Source organism: Taudactylus pleione, unplaced genomic scaffold (assembly GCF_031769625.1).
Source record: "Taudactylus pleione unplaced genomic scaffold, aTauple2 ptg000330l, whole genome shotgun sequence".
Lineage (NCBI taxonomy): Eukaryota > Metazoa > Chordata > Amphibia > Anura > Myobatrachidae > Taudactylus > Taudactylus pleione.
In genome coordinates, this window is record NW_028284731.1 from 282,649 (window position 1) to 299,637 (window position 16,989).

Genomic DNA, 16,989 nt, shown 5'->3' on the forward strand with positions numbered 1-16,989 from the left:
CCAACCGCTAAACTTCCCGGAACTTGGTCCCGGTAGGCAACGCCATCTATATATGGTGTTGCCTAATAGAAGCCTATGGGCTTCTTTTCAGAGTTTTCCCCAAAAGGGATTCAATAGGATCCCTCTCAGGGTACGCCACGGCTTGCACATGCGCTGGCTGAGGGGCGCGCATGCGCAGGAGGACACCAGAGGGACTTTTGGGTAATTAACCCCGTAAGTCCCCACATTGCAAAGGACAGCTCTTATAGACCTTATATGTCCTTTGCTTAAACGTTCATTCATATGGAGTTACTAAATGCACATATGCACGCAATCAGTGGCGGAATGCATCACATCCAAACTGAAATGCGGATGCATGCCGCCCTGAATATGATGGGAGCTCTGAAGCAGAAAGCATAGAAGCTTCTATATGCAAACAACATTACCACCTGACAGATAAGTCATGTGGAGCAGAACAGAAAGCGCAATTTGCTGCATAAAATAAACATTTTACTTCTGCGCATACTTGCAAAGCACTATTTATATTTGTAGCCATACGAACAGTCAGTCACATATTGTGCTTATGACCATGTGCAGCTCCCTAAGATTGAAGCAGCGGATCGAGGGAAGTAGGGGATGTGTAAGCATGACCATAATACAATATGGGTGTTTTGGTGCAAATGTAACCAATGAAGACTGTGACATAGATATGCCTTTACCCTGGCTCATCTTATGTACAAAATGATAATGACATAAAGGCACATATGTAATCCATGATGATCTGGCTGCACTTTTTGCTTTTGCCAATGCATCATGGCTCACAAATTATTATTATTATTATTATTATTATTATTATTATTATTATTATTATTATTATCCTTTATTTATATGTCACCACAAGGGTTCCGCAGCGCCTTACACAGTACATAGTCAAATAAGCACACAAGAAAACAGAAATTAACAGTACAAACAATACAGGACAGATACATGATTTATATATTGCTGTATAACACTTAGATAAGCAGCATGGTGTCTGTAACCAAGGGTTGGATGCTGTTGTAAATTAGAGTATAATTAAGTGAAGGAGAAGCACATGAGGGAAGAGGGCCCTGCTAGTGAGAGCTTACATTCTAAGAGGAGGGGGCAGACAGACATGGTGACACAGATGGGCTGGATACAAGGGTCACAGTAATCTAACATCTATGGAAAGGTTAGTCTAAACTTAAGAGGAAAAAAAACAATGAGTACAGCCAGGGCCGCCATCAGGGGGGGACTGCCGGGACTCTAGTACCGGGCCCGGAGACAGAGGGGGCCCGGCTGACACTGTCAAAGAATGCACAGGGCGGCTGGCAGGGGCCAGGGAGAAAGCATCAGCGCTGTGGAATTTCAACTATGCAGTACCCACTGGAGCCGTCCGTGAGCTATGATTGGCTCGCAGAACGGCAGCCAATCAGGAGCAGCCGCTCCTTATCAGCCAATCAGGAGCAGCCGCTCCTGATTGGCTGCCGTTCCGCGAGCTGTGATTGGCTCGGAGCCGGCTGCGTAGTTCAGATGCTGCAATGGCGCGGACGCTGGCGGACGGCTCCAGTCCGACTCCATAGTTGAATTTCACAGCGCTGATGCTTTCTCCCTGGCACCTGCCAGCCGCCCGGTGCATTCCTTGCCGCAGTTAGCCGGGCACAATCTCTCTCTGGAGAATGCAGGTATGTTGACCCTGCCCTGTGCCCCCCCTTTCTCTTGTCCAGCCAGCGCTGTTCCCCCCAGTCCAGCCAGCCAGTCTTTCCTGCGCCCAGCCCCCCGTTCAGCCAGCCAGCCTTCCCTGCCTTGCTCCTCCCCCAGTCCAGCTAGTCTTTCCTGCGTCCCCCCTCCTAGTCAAGCCAACCTGCCTGTCTACCCTGTGCGCCCTCCCCATGTTCAGCCAGCCTTTCCTGTGCCCCCCCCAGTCCAGCCAGCCTTCCTTCCCTGTGCCCCCTACCCATATCCAGCCAGCCTTTCCTGCACTCTCCCCAGTTCAGCCTGCCTGCCTTGCCCCTCCCCAGTCCAGCCAGCCTGCCTTCCCTGTGCCCCCTACCCATAACCAGCCAGCCTTTCCTGTGCCCCCCACAGTTCAGCCAGCTGCCTTCCCTGTGCCCCCAACCCATAACCAGCCAGCCTTTCCTGCGCCCCCCAGTCCAGCCAGCCTGTCTTCCCTGTGCCCCCTCCCCATATTCAGGGGCCCTGCCTATTTTGTTGGTACCGGGCCCCAGAATTTCTGATGGCAGCCCTGAGTACAGCAAACTTTGCACCAAGCCGCATGATTTGAGGGCCACAGCTAAGGACCATTTGAGAGGTGATCTTGCTGCGTGGATTTGTAAGGTATAGTTGGAGTGGATAAGCAGATTGCATGGGGAGAGCCGTAGGGATGCGGGCAGCATTGGAGATCCAGTTGCAGGCACAATCCATAGGCATGGTGGAAGTGTGGTGGTAGATAAAAGCAGTCCTTAATAGCAGGAATTGGTGATCTGTTAAATTCTCCTTCTGTTCTCCTCCTGTTTAACTCCTGAATAACTCCAGCTTTAACTTAAATGTTCTATTGACACTTTAAACACTTTGCATATTTTCTTCAGACCCAATTTGCGCTTAATGTTTAAATGCAAATTGCATCCACATCCACCTCTACATGAATCCAAGCAGGGCACATTTCAAAACAAAGGAAAAAAGTAAATCACCTACCATTTATTATCAGCAAACTTGTATCTGTGGTCATCAGCTGGAACAATATCCATGAGAAGGATGTATTTGGTTTTTGGATTGAGGCCAGTAACTTTCACCTTGTAACTGGGAAACATACGCCTGGAACAACAGAGTAGACAAAATTAGACATATCTCAATTTAAAGGCACATATATTTTAATGTTGCATAAACATTAAATTGCTTAGTCCAACAGTATTTAGGGTGTGACTTTCTTCTACCCATAAACACATATTAATGGTGACAAGCTCTGCGTTATCCTCCTACTGTAATAATTATTGATCATATTTACCCAGAAATGCCATTCTATATTAGACAGGAAAATGAAAACTTTCTGACTGAGAAGGATGAATACGTTGTGATTGCTGGCCCCTGCTGCTGGCCCTATGTAATAATTAATGATTAAATTGGGATTGCTGCCCCCCCTACTACTGTCCCTATGTAAAAATGAAAGAATACATTTGGATTGCTAGCCCCTACTGTTATCTCTATGTAATTATTAATGAATAATTTGGGATTGCTGTCTCCTACTGCTATTCCTATGTAATAATTAATGAATATGTTTGGATTGCTGACCTCTACTGCTGTCCCTATGTAATAATTAATAAATGAGTTGGGAATTCTGGCCTCTACTGCTGGCCCTATCTAATATTTAATTAATAAATTGTGATTGTTGGACCCTAATGCTATCCATATGTAATAATGAATGAATAAGTTGGGATTGCTGCTCACTTCTGCTGTCCCCATGTAACAATTATTGAATAAGTTGTGATTGTTGGCCTTCAATGCTGTACCTATGTAATAATTGAATACACACATTCACACAAACACTCAAAAAAACTTTGACTGTGGCTTCTAATACTGTATATATGTAATCATTATTGAATAATATGATTGCTGGCCTTCACTGCTGCCCCTTTGTAATAAGCACTGAATATATTGGGATTGTTAGCCTCTACTGCTATCCCTCCATAATAGAAAGTATCTTTCTCTGTGGTCTTTCACAAACCTGCATGAAAATGTATTTGGTACAAGTTAAACTATTTAAAAATGCTATTTTTAAAGAGGTTTAAATAATTACAGATATTGATGCCAGTTCATACATTGTATTCTCCCCTAAACTCCTCCCATATCCACTTTTGTGGTAAAGCTATGTCACTGATTATATAGGTCAATGGTGAGGTTATAGATTATACCACTAGTTTTCTCTAACATTTTATTTGCAGATGTATTTTAATACTCAGTTGACGATTTGATATATTTAACCTAAATGTTGATACATTGTCTTAAATGCATATAGTTGGTATATAGTTTTCTTAGAGATAGTTTGCACCAAGTTGTGATAAAGCAGTCACTTGCTCACAATATATTCACCCCACTAAGGGCTGTAAATATGTACCTAGAGTGTACCCTCAAGGCCGCCCAATAGATGGCACCTCTTTCTGGCACCTGAGAAGCTACCATAGCCATATACTAGTGGAGGGCTCCATGTCAGACCATCAGATGCCGTTTCCTTCTATCTATAGCCTGTCCCTGCTCATTGATGCCGCTGCTCCTCAGCAGCTTCTCATGCCAGTGTGACTCTGATGTCCCTCCTCACCCACAACTCCCCATCCCATTCTTCCCTGGTGACAGCTCTACCCGCGGACCCGTGCTAAGGGCCCGAGCATAAGCGTGGCTGCAGATCTTCCAGGAGCTAGATGTCAACAAGGATGCACTAGACGGAACTGCGGGTAAGAGGGCATGGGAAGCGGGGAACTGGGACACCAGCGACAGTCTGGGGGCAGATCTTTGGTGGAGCACCTTCCTGGCATGCGAAGCAGTCGGCAGTAGACTGGACATTTTGTGATTTGTAGTTCCACCACAGTAGCAGTCTTACAGTATTTTGACTGAAACTCAGTCCTCAAAGCCCCCACATCAGGGGGTTTTCCCCTCTATCTGGGGTATCAGGAGGGCTCCCCACCACACATCGGGTGGATTTCGCCTCCATCAGGAGGACTCTGAGCCTCATGCTAAATTCACTATACAGGTCACTATCTTATCTGTGACTAACGCATAGCTGTGTATACCCAAAAAATGGTGTTTTGGGGGATATCCTGCACATTTACTTAGTAAATAGGTCTAATAGAAACAAATTCACATATTCTATATTAGTGTTTTTGTGCATATGTATAGATAAACAGATCGATAGATAGATAGATACATATGCACCATATTTATTTTCACTTTTTTAGGGGGGGAGGGTCACCAAATTATAACTTGCCTCCGGGCATCTTGGATGAACTTACGTCTCTGAGTATAAGTCTTCCATTGTTGCATTGTATTACAGAGAACTCTGAAAAGATACCAGCTGTGAAATTTGCTTCTCTATCCTGAGGTTCATGTAATGCAGATATGGGAATCTCACAAACATTGTACATAGATCATATATTGACTACATAAAACTGCAAATGTTACAATGGATCTGCGACTGTCATTCAATATGAAAAAATCAACTTCTACAAATTGAGGCCTTATTGTGGGTGATACATTTATCAAATCGTTAGACAAAAAAAACCCATTGTATAGCTGCTAAGGCATTACAGGAGACATTGCATGCTCATTTCTAAAGGCGCATATTCACTACATAATAAAAATGAACGATTGAACGATTATTACATCATTATCATTCAATCGTTCATTAATCGTGCAGTTAATATGCTGGCAATGACCAGCGATGCGCGCTCCTGCTGGTCGTTGTTGGCATCTGTCATCGCCTGAACATGCAGGCCAACCTGCCGTTATAGATGAGGTAGGGGGCCTGCACTGAACGACATATCCACTGCACAGTATGATGAACGATTACGATGTTGTAATCATACAGTCATTCTACACTTGTGTAGTGGATACGCACCCTAAGACTTTTAATATGGTGTTTTATGTCACTCCCATTGGATACAAATTCAATAGCTGAAAATGATTTCTCTCCTGAAGTATAATTCTCCAGTGTTCTATTCTTATTATTGGAATTTTTTGAAAGCTAATCTATTATTATATTCCTTGTTCTGTTCGTGAAATAACTAAAAACAAAACATCTAATTCTTTGGGCAAATTGATTATAAAGCAGAGAGTTGGGAAGGTTGAAAATAAAGAGCAATAGTTACCCACAGAAAATGGCCATTATTTGGAGGAATTCCACTTTATGGGATATAACTAGCTCTGGACTTGAATTGGACCTGTTCCAGTTCTGCAGTTATGAGATTTCGGTAAACACTAGTGGAAATAAATGGGCATTCTCTGCCCAGAATGTCACAGCATGCATAAAGGTGACACACTGTATTGAAAATGTCTGGATGCATTCCTTTTAATTAGCACGGCTATATCTGACGCTTTACAGATACTGTATGCGCTATGCCATGTGGCAGAAAAACACATGAGCTCTCTGGATTCATTCCAGGCTTCCCATTGATAAATGGAAAGTCTTATGGCCTTTATGTATGTTTTTGGAAAACAGGTCAAACTACATAGGTACAGTTTTAATAATGATGAAAGTTGACACAATTAATAATGCAGTTGCCTGTAAGAAGTTCCAGAGCAGGATTGTTGCTATAATTATTCATTATTAGTTTATTTATAATAAGGGGAAAGGGTCAAGAGAGAGTTGAATGGTAAACATAAAACTGGCTTTAATATATATTGATTATATATCTATAATATATATATATATATGTATATATATATATATATAAATACAGTATATATATACATATATATATATATATATACAATATATATATATATATATATATATATATATATATATGTATAAATTAGAGGTTTTATAAAAGACTAGTGTATTCTATTGAGTTGTACAAAGTTAATAGTATTCACAAATGGACAGAGGCAGTGTTTAGTAAGTCCTTACAAAATTGTAAGTATTTATCATGTAAAAAGCCATTGGCCTTTAAGTTAATTTACTACAGTCAGTGACAGTGGACTTTTCTAATGATAGGAACGGAAAGAAAGTATGAGGCACTGATGATGGCACCAATAATGCAGTCCCAGCTATTGCTCCGCTGATTGGTGGAAGTAATGTAAGGGCATATTAACGAAGCCAAGTAACTATAGCCAAACCTCATGAAATATAAACACAGACAATATACCTATTATATATATTCTTATAAATACATACGTGTTTTTGTCCTCCACATAATGGGTTTACATTTTCTATTACTACAAACTGCTTTATCACCTTGTAAGCATCCTACCTCACAAAAGCTGGATACTTACAAAGGGAGCTCGCAAATCCTTATGTATGTGATACATTTATGTTATAAATTAATATAATATATTCTATATAGAGTACCAGAAATGTAACCTGTAAAACAACTCCATGGACATTATCCTTGTCAGTTGGGGGTAATACTTGTCTGCTATGTAGCTAACGTTACCTAAATATTTAAAAGTGAATTTATTTAAATTAGAATATATTTTATAAATGCAATATAGATTATAGCACTATGTAGAGAAGAGGTATGGGTGAGTATGAAATAACGACAAATTATTTAACTGTAGCCTCTTCCTCCTCATGTTACCCACCCCTGTAGTGGATCAGACCCCAGCCCAAATATAGGTGGAAGGATAGTAGAAATTACACAAATTGTGCATCGCCCGATAACAAGTTTCATGTGAATCATTGAAAGAACTTGCCGTAGCTTCAGTGATTAACCAGACTGGTCACCGTGCCCAGCTTACTTCTTATTGGTTGCTATAGATTCACGCAGCTTCGAGGTTGCCAGTAGATGACCCCATAGACATTAGTAATGCATTATTATTATTATATCTTAGATGCACCACAGAAATGAATTCAACAGAAGTGGAATTTATGAGAGAAACATTCTGTTCATACTAATCGCAGCAAAGACAACTGTATTAGTGGTTTAGTCGCTGGATAATCATATTCCCGTCTCTACCTTAGACTTTCCAAGTGTCACTTACGGTATATGAGTCATGAATAATAATTTCACATTGGGATAAACGTTTTATCATATGTACTGCCCCAATAGTTACATTATTTATTGCTGGTATTGCTCATACAATCACTTGTTTTTCCTCAAACCTGTTTATTCTCCTGTTTGAGTTTTTTGTGGTATTAGTAACATTCCTATTAATAACACAAGAGGCTCAAACAGGAGAATAAACAGGTTTGAGGGAAAACAATTGACTAGCAATACCAGCAATAAATAATGTAACTAGTAGTACATATGATAAAACGTTTATCTCAGTGTGAAATTATTATTCATGACTCCTATGCAAATCGCTTTATTTTTACATAGAAGTGTAATATGCTGACCCGTCCCTGTATTTCTCCCACCCGTGACTCTGACATCCGAGGCACACTCCACCAGATGACACCCGAGGCACATTCCACCAGATGACACCCGAGGCACAATCTACCAGATGACACCCGAAGCACACCCCGCCAGATGATATTTTGACTGGAATAAAATGGAAAGGGACCCTGCTATAAACTGTGCGACTTTGGCAACTGTAGACTATAAAAAGAATCCCAGATCATACAGAGAATGACATCAATGCTATGAAGTGTTAGCTGTGGCGAAATCAGAAAATTTTATTTTATATAATTTCATTTGTCTGACTAATATTGCGAATTTAGAAAGTTCCGATCCATCAGTATTCGGACAGCTCATTCTGATGAAGACATTGGATGTTTCTACGAATTAACGTTATGTCAGCACTTATATCCAATGCAGATATGTGTATTCATAGCAACATGTACGTCTGACATCTTGTCCACTCCGAAAGAAAGCGCATAAATGGCTAAATATATCCCTATCAGTGCACCTCTTAGAACCAGAGGCCAAAATGTCTCTGTATATATTCCTAAATTGCCCCGATTACTGGCACAACTTTTAAAAATGATACTGCTATTATATCTTTTAAACAAAACGGCAGTAAAAGCAATTTTCCCTGCTCAAGAGAAACTGGATATGCCTAACTCTTTGCAGAGCCCAATTTATCACCTGAACTTTCATGTTTCTGAGATTTTTATATACAAATCGTGCTTTAAAAAATGTACTTTTACATTTAAGTGGGGACTCGCATTAACCACTTATAGGCGAAATGTCACTTACACGGTCTGCCAGTACATTAATGAGCTACAATATATATGGTAACCACTGTCTTCTATACATTGCATCCACGTGTGTGTGTGTCTGTATTATTTATTAACAGTTAGTTATTAACAGTTTCTTATATAGCGTAGCATATTCCGCTGCGCTTTTCAATTGGAAACAACAGTAATAGAACAAAACTGTGAAATAACAGAGGTAAGAGGGCCCTGCTCGCAAGCTTACAATCTATAGATGTGTGTGTGTCGAAGGTGTAAAAAATGAAGTTCAGTTATTTAGACAGAGAGGCATAGGCAGCAAGAGGGTATGTATATATATATATATATATATATATATATATACACACATATATAAACACAATCACACTGTATGTGTGTGTGTGTGTGTGTGTGTGTGTGTGTGTGTGTGTGTGTGTGTGTGTGTGTGTGTGTGTGTGTGTGTGTGTGTGTGTGTGTGTGTGTGTGTAGATAAATGTCAGTGCTGGCTTCAGCAATATATATATATATATATATATATGGACATAGGCAGCAAGAGAGTAGTAATGTGGGGTACAGATGGGCAGAAGACTCAGGACATGATGGTGAGATGCATATATATTAACAAACGAAGATTCATTAGAGATTTGGTGAAAAATATATATTTAATAGATTTGTATTCCAAGACAGTCGTAAGAGTATAAGCAGTGATGTTTTAAAAATGAAATGTCTTTATTAGATTGTGATACTAAATCCTACCTATCAAGACAATGAGGATCTGCCAACCCCGCTCCCCACTCTCCTGGAAAGTGTCCAGTTCTGTGGGGAGACCGGCCTGAAAGGTTCAAGGAACTAGCCCAATGATAGCGAGCGTCTCTTCCTGAACCTACATTACTTCCGTCTTCCCTGTATCTTCCACTATCTCTTTCATCTTCTCCGTTTGAAATATTTTTTAAGATGTCACTTTTTTTACTCCGCTTTATGTTTATCTGCATTATTTCATAATTGGGAGGACACACCTACACGCAATCCCGAATATATATAGATGTCCTATACAACTCTCTCCTCTGTGTCCCTCTCTGTCTTTCACAGTAGCGCTCTCTCTCTCTCTCTCTCTCTCTCTCTCTCTCTCTCTCTCTCTCTCTCTCTCTCTACCTTCCCCCACTTTAACAATTCTCTATATAGAATGAGATTACTACAAATATTTTCTATGGGACAATTTCACATTACAGTTAGAAATATGACAGGCCGATACAGCCAGTCTAATGAACAAAATAATTGTCTAGGACGTGTGATTAATGGAGGATTTGCAAAGAATGCACTGCTCACGTCCCAGAATAAAACATACCAAGTGCTCTCTATATATCAGTATGATTTCCTTACCTTCCTGCCTTAGTGATTATCATCTCCGTGCCAACTTCGTGAAATTTCGTCCATAACTCTCTTTCGTGCAAGAACACCTTAATGCCTTCCATTCCCTTGCCAGAAAGCAGAATATTTATTAGTCACAGCTAGTTATCCTCCCAATTCTCTGTCTCAAGTTATAATCTAACTTCAGATACTGGATAAATTCAACTAAAAGTGTGATTTTGTATCTGAGATAATAATAATAACAATAATAATAATAATAATAATAATAATAATAATAATAATAATAATAATAATATTTTTTTTAAAACCATCACAGTAAAAGCAAAACATATAAAACAATTAAATTACTGACTTTCATATAGTATAATTTTCATTTAAAAAAAAAAAATCACCTAGTACAATTTCATTGTAATTCTATGTAGCCCCTTACATTTTAGCCTGGGGATCTACAGTATAAACAGTAACACATTCTAAAATTAAGATAATTCTAAATCATCAGTGGAAAAATGAGATATTGTATATATGGCTCTTGGGTTGTAAATTACAAATATGTAAATGTAAGTAATCTAAAGTAGCAAATTAGAAATAATTAAATTAAATAATATAAATGATTGTATGCTTTTGTGAAATATTTATTTTTATGATGCATACATGATTCGTGTATGTTAATTAGCTTAATTATCATCAGAATGTAAAATGAAGGCAATAAATAAAGGAATATTTGGTGGTAATAATACTATATTTCTGTAGTTAATTGTGTACTCATTGCCCTGTCACTTCAGGGGTTCACTTAACTACGCCAGGGGTATATTATACAATGGGGGTACACTCTACGCTTGGGGTGTAGTCTACGTCAGGGGTATACTCTACATTCGGCGTCCAGTCTAGGCCAGGAGTATACTCTACGCTAGAAGTGTAGTTTACATCAGGGTTACACTGTACACCGGGGGTACACTCTAGGTCAAGTGTATACTCTTCGCTAGATGTATAGTCTACGTCAGGGGTATACTGTACACCGGGGGTACACTCGACGGTAGCTGTATACTCTATGCTAGATGTATAGTCTACATCAGGGGTATACTGTACACCGGGGGTACACTCGACGCTAGATGTATAGTCTACATCAGGGGTATACTGTACACCGGGGGTACACTCGACGCCGGGTGTATGCTCTACGCTAGATGTTTAGTCTACATTAGGGGTATGCTGTACATTGGGGGTACACTCTACGCCAGCTGTATACTTTACGCTAGCTGTATAGTCTACATCAGGGGTATACTGTACACTGGGGGTACACTCTACGCTAGATGTATAGTCTACATCAGGGGTATACTGTACACCGGGGGTACACTCGACGCCAGGTGTATGCTCTACGCTAGATGTTTAGTCTACATTAGGGGTATGCTGTACATTGGTTTACACTCGACGCCAGGTGTATACTCTACATTGGAGGTACACTCTGCTCCAGGGGAATACTCTACGCTAGGGTTATACTCAAAACAGAAGAATCAGAATCAGCTCATTGTGTGGAAAGTAATTTTAGGTACCATGTACTGTGCATCTGGTTAGAATACTATTTTGTATGTTTATAAGTAGATCGCTAATATTGTAAAATAAATTAATAAAAATAAAATATATAATAATAATGCTTTCTTATGCTCTATTTTTCTAATTTTGTTGAAAAAAGTTTGTATACTGTAATACCATTATGGACACACTGTACTGCGCGACAGTGATCTCTAGGACTTTTTTATTTTTAGAACTGACGCTATGCGATTACCTGCTGAGTAAAGGCCGCTTGTGGTGAGGTGGGAGTCTTGCTGCTGGCCCCCAGCTGGCTGTCTTGCTTGGGATCGCACTGCAGTTCCTTAGGGTCTGGTTCCACTGGGGTATCAGGCATCCCATAGCCCTCATCGGTGTCCGCCATCTTACAAAGGGATCCTGCACTCAAAACATATGTAGGTCTCATTATATGAGTGTGTATGTCATATCTCTGTTCACACGTTACACAACTGGCTCCTACTATGAGTAGGAGGCCCTAGTAAGCAGGTCTATCTGTGTTACTCATCCTATTACAATATTTATTAGTTAGCACATGATTAACAGCTATGTCCATGGAGATACATGTTTGTCATTTATAGTGTGTAAACAAGTATATGCATGTGTATGCGTCATTGTATCAATGTTTCAGAAATGTTCATATACATACTGTACATCAAATACTGATATGTAAGATTTTATTAAAATACAATAAAATTACATTATAATATGAACTGTTAATAATGGCAAACAATTCGGTAACATTGTTTCATACGAAAACAGATTATTTTTTTTTAATTACATTGTGTATATAGTATAAAGATCTCCATGTGTATACTTAAAAAAATATTATGCACATACACACTGAGACATAAATGCATTATATATATATATATATATATATATATATATATGCTACAATTATTATAACAAACACACACATATCAACACATCCCTTTCTGCTGTATGTGTGTATGTATGTATATATATATATATACATATATATATATATATAATAAATTTACAATGACGTGCCCTGATTAATCGCAAACTATTTCCAGCTGACACTGCTTGCTATGAGCCAGTGACCAGATAACTGACATTCCTGCAATGTGGTAAGAAGACAGTTTTGTAACTGTAAAACTGTTCGCTTCAAATACCTGAAAATAAACCTATTGCGTTTCATGTCATATACTACTTCCTCTGATCTCTACAGGAAACCCGATAATATATAAATTAGGATATGTAACATGAATAATTATAATATATAAGAACTTATAGAAACTTGTAAATGAAAACTATCACGTGTATAATTACTAAAGTCAGAAGTTGAACTTGATAAAATGTGTATACATAATTTAGTTTTTGAAACAACGAAGCAGTATATTTATATTTGTACTGTACATCTGACGAAATGTTTATTTTTGTGTTTGCAAAGTGTATTTATTTATAATTATTTATTTCAGACTTCTTTATATTATTATTCTGCGACTGCATTATAGTGTGATATCGTCCTATAGGTAATGCTATTATAATATATGTGTTCTTTCTTGGGAAATCAGTAGCCTATGAATAAAATGATTGGTTTGTTTACAACTGTATGAATACATGCTTACATTTCGAGAATGCACCTGCTAATATGTATCTAAATAATGTAAATTAACACATAAGAATAGAAGTATCATTACAATCAATATGTCATATATTATAAGTATCATATCCTACAGTCATAATATTTTACTAATAGTCATTAAGTTACAGGAAGGCATTGGTAATGTTCGAGCAACATAAAGGCAGGCCTGTTCCAACACACAATTATAGAACAAAAACTACCGTCCCACTGTAGTATAATGAAAATGCTAACAATACAAATGAGTGTTGCTGGCAGAGTGACCCCTGCCTCAGCATGCAGAGAAATCCGGGTCTGCCCACACTCTGGTGAGATGTTAGCAGAATTTAGGAGTGCACTCAGTACCTGTGTGCGGTTATCCTTTGTAGGCTGAAAGGCCCTTGTTTATTCTTTGCAGAAGATTATTTCTTCAGTCGTTTGTCTCCCCACAACAATGATGGCACAGGCTGGGGTCTTCCAGTTGGATTCATGCACAATCCTTATCTGAGTCTATCGGGCAATGTTCTGTATGTGAGCAGAGGGGAAGGAGCGTCTCCCTCACCCCGTGCTAGATTTGCTGTGTGGCTGCAACAGAAGCTTGGATCTCATTCCCAGACACAGCGGGTCCTTCCCTGCACACACTCAGATTATCAGAGAGAAGGAGATAAATCCAGGGGCTCTTATCACTGCAATGGAGGAGAATCTTCTCTCAGTTATTGATGGCGATAGGGTTACTGGGAGGGCAGCCTTGTGCTGGTGTCCGAGCTGTGCTGGCTCTATGCTTTGCTTTTCTTATGTATCCATTCCTGTATGTGTGTGTGTCTCCTCTCTCTCTTTCTCTCTCTCTCTCACTCTCTCTCTGGAGGGCAGTGTGCGCTGCATAGAGAGAGAAATACAGGCTGTTCTATTGCACGCAGCTTAGTGTAATGATGGGGAGGGGAGAGAGTGGGAGCACTGGAAGCCAACCAGCGCCTAACGTGTACCGCAGCTACACTTACTATCTCACTTGCACTCAGCGTATCCCTCACTCATACTCAAATATTTCCTTATGTTTTATCTTCCAGAGCTCCTTCCTTATATGTATTTACATATTATCCTCTACACTTTTTCCCCCCAGCTTGCAGTTTCTCCCCACTGCCTATTTTCTGAGCTACCCTGCAATATTTAACTCATTCACCACCCGAGGCCCAAGTACATCTACTATAGCATCTTCTCAAAGTACATTTCACAATATATACTGTATATATATTTTAATAATATGCCACCTAATTCATTACACGTGTATGTATTCTTGGAGGAGAGTGACAATCTGATCATACAAACATGTTGTATAATATAAATCTGTATACCTATATCTATACATAAATACACACACACATAGTTAGACAGCTACTCTGTGTTTGCTGTAGAGTATTTTTCTCGCTCTGTGATTCTAGTCACGGCAGGAAACATCAAAGATGTAAAAATAGATACTTCAATCCTTGGAATGCTCTAACTATTTAACTTGATGGTAATGTAATGTATACAAAGCAGCAGGTCCGGCTATAATAAAATAATCAAACCGTCATACTGCAAAGGAGATTGGTTTTATCTGGGTATTTCTTCCCTCTCCTTCCCCCTCTTTCTCCCCTGTCCTTTATCTCTTTCATTTACTGACTCATCCCTCTCTTCCAACCTCTCTCTCTCTCTCTCTCTCTCTCTCTCTCTCTCTCTCTCTCTCTCTCATCTCTCGTTTGATTTTTGAAACTACAGTTAAACTTGACTCTCCCATTGTCAGATTGGATGATTGTGCTCATAATAATTTATGCTCATCCATTAATTGATACTAATTCGATAATGTAATATATCATGACAAACAGACATGGGCATGACAAAAAAACGTATGATTTGGATGCCTACAAGAGGTGCCTTACATGGAATTCCAAAATATAAAAACAATAATAACAACAACAACAACAACAATCCAGTAGACTATGAGATGACAATTATCCTTTTTTAAAACTGTGGATTATGATAGCAACAATATAATAATAACAATAATAACAATAATAATAATAATAATAATAATAATAATAATAATAATAATAATAATAATAATAATAATAATGTCAGTGTTGTACATTTGCGTGGTCGCTGGCTTGGGATGTGTATTCTCAACCCATGTATACTAAATATACATGGCTGTGCTATTTACTATGAGAGACATTTCAGGTGTACAGTTCTCTTCCATTCATCACGCTGACAGGAGAGCAGTGTGCACATCTCAAATCGTATATACACAGGAAAGGCCTCACTGATGCTGTTATTAGCATCCTTGTATAATTACAGTGATGGAATATGAGTGATACCTATGGATTATAAAACAAAACAACCGCAGCTCCAGCCTACCCATCTACTCTCCAATCCTACAGACATATACGGCCAGTACACAAAACTGTGAATATATAAATATATATATATATATATATATATATATATATATATACACACACACATACACGCACACACTTATGGTAAACAATTCAGTTATATATTTGTATAGCAGGACAGGAAAACAAATAAACATGCAGAGGTATGCACACCAGTTAGCTTTGTAAATGTCTTTCGGGGTCTTACCTTTTATACAGTGGCTCAGATGATTGAAACAAGTAGTACAATAGTGTCAGTGTTGTTGCCCTGGGATCCTGGAATACAGCTGCACAACTATTCCAGCAGTACACAAATCCTTGTCTTGATTTAGGAATAATTACAGCTCATTGTTAGCACAGTATAACCAAAGTCAACTTCTAGGTCCTAGTAGAAAAACAACCCAAAATATTGTTTTTAATGTCCACTTGCAGTAAAGGCAGCGGCGCACAGACCGGGCTTGTACGTGGGGGCAGACAGAGCACCTCTGCTGCTCCATGACGTCATCCCATGTACCCTTGTCTGTTGTGCATGCCTTGTGCTGAGGATGTACAGTGTGTAGCCAGACCTCATCTTATGCCAGTCTTATCTAGAAGATAGCCCCGTAGAATTTATGTATAAGAAGAGTACTTCTATCTGAGGATTAAGCGGCACAGTTATAGTATGGTACTTTAATAGAGGAAAAGGTACTGGGGGATAGGGTGATCATAAATTAGAATACATGTTGTACTGTACATTTGATTTCTCTGTTTTAGGCAGAATTGCACGTCAAATGAATACACCGACACCTCCCAGGCTGTAGTTATATATAGCCAATGATAACCTGCCTGAACCTTTTCACTTTCACTGACTAATTATTTACTGTGATAAAAGAGTTGTCCATTGCTTCTGCCCAGATAAACTCTAATTTAACCCATGAGCTGCGAACCATTGTAATCCTGTTTCAAGACCCTAAGGAGTTACATAGCCCTGCTGCATATTATGTCACTATCTGTTTGTTTTTCTTGCTTGACTGATGTGTTTTCTGTTGTTTCGGGTTTTGTTGTGTCTTTCCCCACACTAGTTAGAGAAAAAGAGAGGCACACGGGGAAAACACCGATGATATACACACACCAGGACCAGGACATCATCCCATAGTATATAAACCATCTTTAGTCAAGCTGGCAAATGGTATACAAACCTGTATGGGATTTTTCATATACTTGTATTCTGTATGATGCACGTTTAGCGTTGATGCTGCATTGCTACA

General features: G+C 39.1%; 1 protein-coding gene across 1 annotated transcript in view; it reads right to left on the reverse strand.

The window, feature by feature from the left end:
- The window catches only part of TBX5 (T-box transcription factor 5), a 79,157-nt gene extending 64,976 nt beyond the window's left edge, over nucleotides 1–14,181 (reverse strand). Inside the window, exons 1-4 of the mRNA XM_088443474.1 lie at nucleotides 13,701–14,181; nucleotides 11,967–12,127; nucleotides 10,199–10,293; nucleotides 2,692–2,811 (exon numbers count right to left, since the gene is read on the reverse strand). Of these exons, the coding sequence (XP_088299600.1) occupies nucleotides 2,692–2,811; nucleotides 10,199–10,293; nucleotides 11,967–12,113 (362 nt within the window). The 5' untranslated portion in view covers nucleotides 12,114–12,127; nucleotides 13,701–14,181. The remainder of the gene's footprint in view (nucleotides 1–2,691; nucleotides 2,812–10,198; nucleotides 10,294–11,966; nucleotides 12,128–13,700) is intronic.
- Between the last annotated feature and the right edge of the window lie 2,808 nt (nucleotides 14,182–16,989).